Here is a 10,000-nt window from a genome sequence, read left to right as displayed (position 1 = left end):
CATATCAGCAAATAAACGTACAAACTATTTACATTGCGAGTTCTCCTTTGTGGGTTATTGAGCAGAAGAAAGGAGTCTAAACACCATATGCTAAGCATCACACGAAATATAACCACCTATGGCAGTGGAATTCGTGTCAAATTTGCCGCAGGGAGAGAGAGGGAGAGAAGCAGCACACCTACAGAATCCTAGTCTGCTATTGGCCATGCACTCCGAGTTAACAATTACACATTTCGTATCGTATTTTAACTGCTGTTAAAAGAATGACTGTGAAGTGATGGTTGTACTGATATATTGCATTGCTTTCTCTTATGTTTTCCTGAATGACAGTGTTTTATATCAGATGCTGAATATGAAAACAAGTGTTAATAGTTACCAACCAAAAGGCCATCGAGCAGACTACATTAATACTGAACAAGAACGGAGGAAAATATGCACCAACGCCAAAGCAAACACTCCTACATCATGACAGTTTACACGGAATCCTTCACAGTAACAAACACACCTCCCAAAAAATCCACAGTCCTCATAAACACTCCCTCCTCCCAAAAATCAAACACAAAGTACTCTCTCCCCATCTCAAAGACCTCCTGCGCAAAAGGGCCCATAACCGGCTGCGCGATCAGTTGCCAGGCGCAAAGCAGTCGACTCAGACCGTCAGCGAAGTAGCATAAAATGAGTTCTTCCAAGGTATGTGTACTTATGTGTTTTATATTCTTAAAAATATATATATAGGTTTTGTGATTATGCTGTAGGTTATGTGAAATTTCTTTTAATGTGTTGAGTTTTAGGAATATAATAATATCGGGTAATTCATATATAGAGATCTATAAATTATATATTACAATAACATACAATTCACAGTGATTCTTCATCTAAGTCAATTTAGATTATCATTCAAGTTTTTTTTATTTTATTATTTACATGCAGATAAACCACAATAAGTCATCGCATTATATATATCTTATAATTCAGAGGAGTCAACGTGTTATCAAGGTCGCCCAGACTACAACTTGCTGAGGCAGATTCCACCTCACTCCTCACTCGCTGTTTGTTAAATATTATGTGTATTTTTTGCTCTCATTTCATAATGTTATTTGTGTATAATCACTTGCAGTAATATCTTTATCATTATAATTGTTGTTGTTATAATCACTATCAGTATTTTGATTTTTTTATTCCTGTCATCACCATTATTATTGTTATTATCATTACTGTTGTTGTTGTTATTGTTATTATTATTGTTATAGTGATAATGCTAATAATAATAATGATAATAATGTCATTATTATCATCACCTTCATCATCATCATTATCACCATTATCAACATTATCATTATTATTATTATCATTATCTTTATCTTTATCTTTATCTTTATCTTTATCTTTATCTTTATCATTATCATTATCATTATCATTATCATTATCATTATCATCATCATCATCATCATCATCATCATCATCATCATCATCATCATCATCATCATCATCATCATCATCATCATAATCATAATCATCATCATCATCATTACTTTTTACTGCTATTATATTTATTATTATCATAATTGTTATTGTTATTATTATTATTATTCCTGTTATTATTGGTGTTATTATTATTGTTATTATCATATGTTGTTGATGTAGTTGTTATTATTGTTCTTATTATTATCAATATTAATAATATTTTGCCGTCGTCGTCATTATTATCATTGTTGCATGGATATTATTTTCATTGTTTCTACTACTGCCACTACTGCTGCTGCTGCTACTACTACTACTACTACTACTACTACTACTACTACTACTACTACTATGATTACCATCAACGTTATTACTGATTACCACTACTAATATTGTCATTATCGTTGTAATGTTATCATTATTATCAATACTACTACCACTACCCCCACCACTGCTTCTTGTTATTGTCCTTATATCTATATTTTTCTAGTTAATATCATTATAAGTATAATTGCTATTTTTGTTGTCATTTTCACTGTTGCTTTAATGCTTATTGTTATTATCGTAATTGTTAATATTATCAATATTGTTAGTAATGTGCTCATCCACACCATCGTCTTCATCAACATCACCAACACCATCATCATCATCAGCATCATCATCATCATCATCATCATCATCATCATCATCATCATCATCATCATCATCATCATCATCATCATCATCATCATCACATCATCTTCATCACCATCATCATCATAATCATCATCATCTAGTATTAGTATTAGTAGTAGTAGAAGTATTGATATTATCACTACCATCATTATCTTTAGTAGTAGTAGTATCACCACTATTGATATTATAAGTAGTAGTAGAGTAGTAGTAGTAGCAGTAGTACTGTAGTAGCAGTAGTATTGGTAGTGGTGGTGGTGGTAGGCGTAGTAGCAGTCAGTAGCGACGAGAGCCGTGTCGGGCCTCGGGCTGATTCATTGATGCGTGCTCTACATAAATTATGTTTTCTCCACAACCAAATATATTTGTACTTTGTACCTCGTGGACCTTGATAATGTTGAAGATGAATTCTAATCATTTTCAAATAATTCATTTATAATTTGTATTATTAACAATATGCTCATTTCAGTAGCATATACAGCCGAGATATATATATATATATATATATATATATATATATATATATATATATATTTATATGTATGTATGTATGTATGTATTTATAGATATTTATATGTAACTTTAGTGCTCTCTTAATGCCGGAATCACTCATGGTGTCATTGAAATCTAGTCCTCACTTTCAGAGTTTGAAATCGGCACATCAAGTCCCCCTTGTGCCCAGCAAATGAGTTACCCTGTTGCATAGATGACAAATAGTATATTTAATGAAGAAAGACAAACGTGGACCTGCTCTCCAACAGTTCAAACAGAAGTTTCGTTATTCTGATAGTTAATAAGCTTGAAGATTATTTTTTTCTTTTTTTCTTTGTTATTTCAGTCGATTCTTCGGACTCAGCAAGTATCCAGTAAAATGAAAGGCAACACATTTTGCGCGCAAAGTTGCTCCCTTTCCCCGCATAGTTTTAGCTGTATTGTTGGTGCTAGTATTGATAGTGTTACTACTAGTTCTAGTAGTTGTAATAGTAATAGCAGAGTCAGTAGCACCACCTCCAGTAGCAGACGTAGCATCGTTATCATTGCGTTGTTAACTGTAGCTCTTAATGTAACGAAACATGTTCGTATATACTGTATTACCATCATTCGGATTCCGGAACCGAACAAAAATAATTCGAAAAAACAAACAAACCAACCAGTCGGCTTGCCCTCGAGAAGCACGTGGGTTTGTTTACATCACGTGACTTGTTTGTTTACGTTCAGCGATGAGTCTTCGTGTAAGGAAACATTATATTCTTATAGTTTTTAAAGTTACTGGAGTTTGATTAGATTCTGTGTTTATTTGGCGCGATAGAATGCCGTACTTTCGCCAACGTCAGTCGATGAGAATATTACATAATAGCATTCTTTACGTACATGAACATGGTATTTGACAGGCCGAGTGGCTCGTCACAGAAACTAAAATTGTGTGAGGGATCAGAACGGACAGAGTATAGGTAATGACCATGGGGAATATGTATTGTATGTATTAGATTTGAAAATGGGAATCAGCAGAGGTTAAAGACAGAGCCTAAATCGCTATCATTATCCATGAAATTATATTTAAAGTAATTCCAGTGACATCATGTAGATCAGTGGCTCCCATCCAATATATGATAATCTCCATGGCCCCGTTTAGTGTCTGTAAATTTTTTTCAAATTCAGTTGTTACTAGGATATTTGTTACGAAAAGCACGCACCTCCAGAGACGGTCCCAAAACTAGGCTCTCATGCAAACATCAAAATCCAAACCTAACCATTCCTACCTTATATTCATTCCCAAGATAGGGGGCAAGCCCCCAGTTCCCCGTCCTTTATTAGCAAAATTACAGAAACTCTGTGAGGGTGTTGTGGACTTAGTCCCTGAGCGGTGAAATACAGCAGATATTTTCTTAATTTCGTGTTAAATATGAGGCTGCTGCAACTTTACTGATGTTGTTTTTTACTATATTTCTTATACTCTTTAAGTTGGCATTGTCGATTTCCCTCTATGTCTGTACGTTCCTGTTAGTAACATTAGCCATTTTCAGTTGTGAATAGTGTAAAGGTGCCAATACCTATAAGACAAAACACTATATGGAAAGATCCCAATTTATTGATATGTGAGAGATGACTATCAATACGTATAGTAGGTGATACAAAACCCTCTTTATTGCAGTTATAATTTTCATATTACTCCATGACCCCCCAGAAAATATCCCCTGACCCCAGATGAAGACTGTGATAAGACAGGGCTTGTAAACATCCCAGGTGGCATTGAATTGTCAAATGACAAAATGGTTCAAGGACACAAATATATTTGGGGGAAGTCTGCTAATCTTCTCTGGATTGCAGTGTCCTAGTATCACTTTAAGCAATTTGAGTCTGAAAGATTACTAATGAACTATGTTTGAAACTGGACAGGAGGAAAGTAATGATGAACTCTCTAACAAACACACACAGAATACTATATATGGAGAAAATAAGTGGGAAAAGAAATAATAATCAATTGAGATTTTTTCTCTGTAAGAACTGCAACAATGAAAAGGCTACTACATCAACAAACACTGGAGTTGGACATTGCACCTGAAGGCAGCGATAAATTATGTGTCAATTATAAAGAAGCAGAAAAATTAATAACAGTCTCTTTATCCACAGCCAATTCTTTACTCTTACTTTCGGAGCTCCTGTTCTTGGCGTGTTAGGATAGGTGAGTCAATGTTTAGTACAACAAATAAATGCTTTGTCATAATGTGTAAATTTTATGGCTGGTTTGTAGATATACCAGCTATTGCTAATCGATTTTTTATCATTATATGTTTCTGTTATATATTATATATATATATATATATATATATATATATATATATATATATATATATATATATATATATATATAATATATATGTGTGTGTGTGTGTGTGTGTGTGTGTGTGTGTGTGTGTGTGTGTGTGTGTGTGTGTGTGTATTTATGTGTGTGTGTATATATATATACATATATATATATATATATATATATATATATATATATATATATATATATATATATGTATGTATGTATGTATACATTTATATACTTACATATACATATTTTCTTCTTTGTTTTGTATATATACATGTTTTTGTGTATAGATAGATATATAGTTGATTTTTGCTTGCTTTTTTCAAAAAAAAAAATTCTTTCCTCCCTTCTTATATATTAACAGTAAGATTTTACTTCCAGCTCTTGCCCATAAAGGAGTGGACTATGAATATCGTGCAATAAATTTGCTGAAACAGGAACAGGTAAGATGAATATATTATGTTCTTCTCCATCCTCTTTTTCTTTTTCTTTTGTTTTGTTTTTTTCTTTTTCATCATCTTTTTTTCTACTTCTTTATTCTTTGTTTTTCTTCCAATATTTATGATTTACGTTTTTTTTTTTTTCTTTCTTTCATTTTCATTGTCTTTTTTTTCTACTTTATTCTTTTTTTTATTCCAATATTTATGGGTTTTTTTTTTCTTCTTCTTCTTCTTCTTCTTCTTCTTCTTCTTCTTCTTCTTCTTCTTCTTCTTCTTTTTGCATGTTTTTTTTTCTCTCATTTTTATCTATGTTTTGGGAATATTGAAAGAATGTAACTATTACTCATATTGTACAAATCTAGTTGACAGTATTTCAGTGTTATTGTTGTTGCTATTGGTATTGTTCATGATTATTGTCATTATTATTGTTATTGGTATTATTTGTATTATTGATATTATTATTGTTATTTTTGTTGTTGTTGTTGTGTTATTATTACTATTATTATTATTATTATTATTATTATTATTATTATGATCATCATTATTATAATTATTATTATTACCATTATATTTACTATCATTATTATTAATTTTATTGTTATTTTTATTATTATTATTATCATTGTTATTATTAATTTTATTTAATTATTATTATTATTATTGTTATTGTTATTGGTATTATTATTTTATCATTATTGTTATTATTATCATTATAAGTAATACTGATATTGTTATTGTTATTACCTGTTTAGTGTGATTCCACCTCACTTTAAAAATTGTATTGACTTTTATTGTATTTCTAATATCTATCTTAATTTCTAATTATTCTTCTAATATTCTTCATATATTTTTTTTTTGATTTGCAGCTTTTTTCAATGATTTACACATTTATTCCTGTCTTTTTTAATATTAACATTTATCATTCATGAACAGGATTTAAACACTAAATCACCTCTTTTATTCTTATGTTTATATTGATCAACCGTTGCATTTGCAGGTGAGCGATGAATACAAAAAACTAAACCCTTTAGGACAAGTGCCAGCTCTTATCGTCAATGAAAACACGCTAACACAGTCGGTAAGTTTCAATTTTTACTTATTACGAGATTCTGTTTTTTCTGTTTTATGTGTTTATTATATATATGCGTTCTTCTTGGTTTTATGTATGTATGTGTCTGTCTGTCTGTCTGTCTGGTTTATTACCATAGTAGGAAATGCATGTTTTCTGTAACTGCTTTATTATAAGGAAACAGAGAAGTAGAAGAGGAATGATAGGGGAAAAAATTAATGCCTGGTAAATATATATATATATATATATATATATATATATATATATATATATATATATATATATATATATATATATTTTTTTTTTTTTTTTTTTTTTTTTTTTCAATAGAAAAGGATAAATAGAAGAAGAAAGAAAGGAGGAAAAAAATAAATCCAGGTAAATATATGATTCGTTTATTTAGTTTATTTATTCATGAATTAATTTTATTGACTGACAGAGTCCTCCCATTTCAGATAAGTATTTTAGAATACCTCGAGGAGGCTTACCCCCAGAAACCGCTGCTTCCAAAGGACTTGTTTAAGAGAGCAAAGGTATGAAACTTTGACTTTTTCTTTCTCTCCTTTTTTATTTTGATTTTAATTCATCTTTCTTGTAGAATCATTTTTTTTTTTTTTTTTTTTTTTTTTTTTTTTTTTTTTTTTGCTGTTGCTTTGCTTTGCTTTGCTCATTAATTATTTTTCTTTTCTTGTCTTTTCTTTTCCTTTTTACTTGTTAGTTCTTTCTGTTTTTTTTTATGTCTGCTCTTCTAAGTATTTCTTCATTTCTTTCCTTTTTGTCTTATTTTCTTGTTCTTTACAATTTGTTTTTATTATTCCTCACTTCATATTCTCTCAACATTTTCTTTCATGTTTAGATCATTCTTTTTCTTATCTCTTTATGCTTTATTTTTTTCTTTCTTCCTCTACTTTGTATTGTCTGAGTTGGATTTGTCAAAGCAAGGTAATAACAACTGATGAAAAGTAATATGATAAATGGAACATGTTTTCTTGGATTTTTTAGGCATTTTACATTTATGAGAAAATTGATTTTATTAATGTCAGTTATCCAGCGGAACTAGAGTATATGAATAAATTAATCGTATCTCTTATAACTAATTTAAGTTACATATACACTTAGCGTATTCATGAACAGATGTTATAGATATCATACTACCTTCTTAAATTATCCTATATCAATTCTGTCATGCACAAGCTCATGAAACAACTGTAAAAATATATATAAATATCACACTTTTTGTAAATTTTCACCCACAAATTTTCTCGTATAGAAATCACAATATGCAACATAAAAAGGGTTACAAGTATCGCTCAATTTTCTCAAGTTCTTGCCCAAAACCTCCATCCTTCACCTGCAGGTTCGAGAAGTATGTGAAATCATCGGGTCTGGCATCCAGCCCTTGCAGAACTTGTCGGTGCTGCAGAAAATTGGAGAGACGAAGATGGAGTGGGGGCATTTCTACATCCAGAAGGGGTTTGTCGGTGCGTTTTAAGTTTGTGTTTGTGTCAATGTGTATGTTTGGTTTAGAGGATTTATTGTGGTTTTGTGTATTGTGTTGTTATTGATTTTTTCTTTGCAGGTTTTTGTTTGTTATGTGGATTTAATATATTTATTTTATTTCATAGATTTTGTTGTGGTTGAATTAGTTGAAGTGGTTAATAGGTCAAATATTTTATTGTTGGGTAAAGTTTTATATTTACTTTATAGCTTTTTTGTGCATTTCAGATGGATTTATTTGTCTAACCCAATGTCAGCAGGTGGCATGACTACAATGCCATGCCTACTGTGATAAGTATATGTCTATTGTCTTTACATATAGATGGCCCTACAGGTGCTTAGTCATCAAGGAGTCGGCTATTTGTCTCATTTATCTCATCTGTATACCCTTTTCCTTTATTTTTTGAAAGCTTCATTTCTATTATTTTAATGTGTTTGATGTTATTGATATTTTAATAACAATTTGATAATCATAATATCAATAAAAATGATAACAATGTCAATGTTAGACATTTTCTTGCCAAATCAAGGAAAGGGGAAATCAGAATCAGTCACTAGGGGTACTGATAGACTCCTTGCTGCCGAGAACACATGGAGCCATCTGTATGTAACAAAACTCAATAAAATCTAAAGGGGACAGGAAATAAACCTGCTGACATTTGGTTAAAGGAAACTTTGAGATGCAGTTGATTTTATTGAATGAACTTAACTAAATATTTTTATTGTATGTATTCTTTATCCTTCCTTTTTTATAATGATAATAATGAAAAAAATATTTCCAGCTGAACTTAAAGGACCTGAATATCATTGTGAATGGAAACATAATAAGCTCATATTTAAATGATTGTACTTCATCAGGAAAACATCCACAATTATAGACCTGGAAAGAATGACTTTTCTTAGTAACTGAAATAAGCATCAGGATGGAATACATCAGTGTATAAATGTTATCCCAGTAATTTTGTCTTTACTAAGAACCAGAATTGCAGTAAAGCTGTTATAACTAGTAATTCAAGTACAGTATAGAGTGCCATACAGCCTGGCAAAATTATCATATGTATGCAAAGTCAATCACAATTTTGTTAAAGGAGTAACAGTAGTTAATGGGTCAACTGTTAGTAATAATTTGATAAGCTGAATATTTTTTTATAAAGGGCAAGTAGTTTAGATTACTGTTATATGCACTCACATTCCAAGATCATGCTGGTTAACTATTTTGCAACTGACATCTTTCAACAAAAAGATTTTAAGTTTATCTTTTTTTTTACTTAAGTAATATGAAATATTTCATACATTTACTTTTCCTTGCACTCAAAATATATATGATACTGACTCCATGTTTGTATCAAACTACTCTTCATATATTCATGTTCTGTTAATGAAAGTAGAAAAGCTATCAGTTTACCCTTCTTTTCCTTTCTTTTTATCAATTCATACTGTTAACACTGAAACATTATTTACTGGTTCCTTATCCTTTTTCAGCCTTAGAGCAGGTGTTAGCTGAATCTGCTGGAAAATACTGTGTTGGGGATGAAGTCACCATAGCAGACTGTTGTCTTATCCCTCAGGTGTATAATGCTAACAGGTAGGGTAAATTTGATGTATAATATTACTAGATCAATGAAAATGTATGAATTTTAGTTATAATGCAGATAGGTAACATATCAGACATAATGTGATTCAAGTAATTATACTCTCTGTGGCTACTTACAGTATTGACAGGAAAGTTTTCTTACTTGAATACAAGAAAGCATTAAGAATATAATAGAAGTAGCAAACAGCTATTTTGAAAGGGGAGAAAAATGAAGGTTTTGTCCTACACTGAACAGAAAATAAAAAAAGTTTTGTTGAGCATCTAATCTAAGTTCCTATCATTAGACATATTAAGACATTTTTAAAGGGAATGTCAGAGTAGTAACTAGTACCATATTGATTTTAAAGAGAGGGGGAGAAAATCATTTATAGAAAAAAAAATACTCATTGATGCCAGGATGGCAAAATAAATGCCATATCCACTGTGATTTTAGTTTTGTAATGATGCTGACT

At 30.6% G+C, this 10,000-nt stretch overlaps 1 protein-coding gene across 2 annotated transcripts in view; it reads left to right on the top strand.

The window, feature by feature from the left end:
• Nucleotides 1-583: 583 nt before the first annotated feature.
• Nucleotides 584-10,000, top strand: part of LOC125033578 (probable maleylacetoacetate isomerase 2) — a 10,571-nt gene continuing 1,154 nt past the window's right edge. The window contains exons 1-7 of one of the 2 annotated variants that reach the window (XM_047625209.1): nt 584-690; nt 4,765-4,816; nt 5,330-5,391; nt 6,386-6,466; nt 6,913-6,990; nt 7,815-7,938; nt 9,437-9,539. In XM_047625209.1, coding sequence (XP_047481165.1) covers nt 676-690; nt 4,765-4,816; nt 5,330-5,391; nt 6,386-6,466; nt 6,913-6,990; nt 7,815-7,938; nt 9,437-9,539 — 515 coding nt within the window. In that variant the 5' untranslated portion in view covers nt 584-675. Of the gene's footprint in view, nt 691-3,338; nt 3,366-4,764; nt 4,817-5,329; nt 5,392-6,385; nt 6,467-6,912; nt 6,991-7,814; nt 7,939-9,436; nt 9,540-10,000 lie in introns of those variants that run through there. The other variant, XM_047625211.1, reaches the window with a different exon arrangement.

This window comes from Penaeus chinensis, chromosome 16 (genome assembly GCF_019202785.1).
Source record: "Penaeus chinensis breed Huanghai No. 1 chromosome 16, ASM1920278v2, whole genome shotgun sequence".
Classification (NCBI taxonomy): domain Eukaryota; kingdom Metazoa; phylum Arthropoda; class Malacostraca; order Decapoda; family Penaeidae; genus Penaeus; species Penaeus chinensis.
Note: the sequence above shows the minus strand (reverse complement) of the source record. Positions and strands in the feature narration are given on the sequence as shown.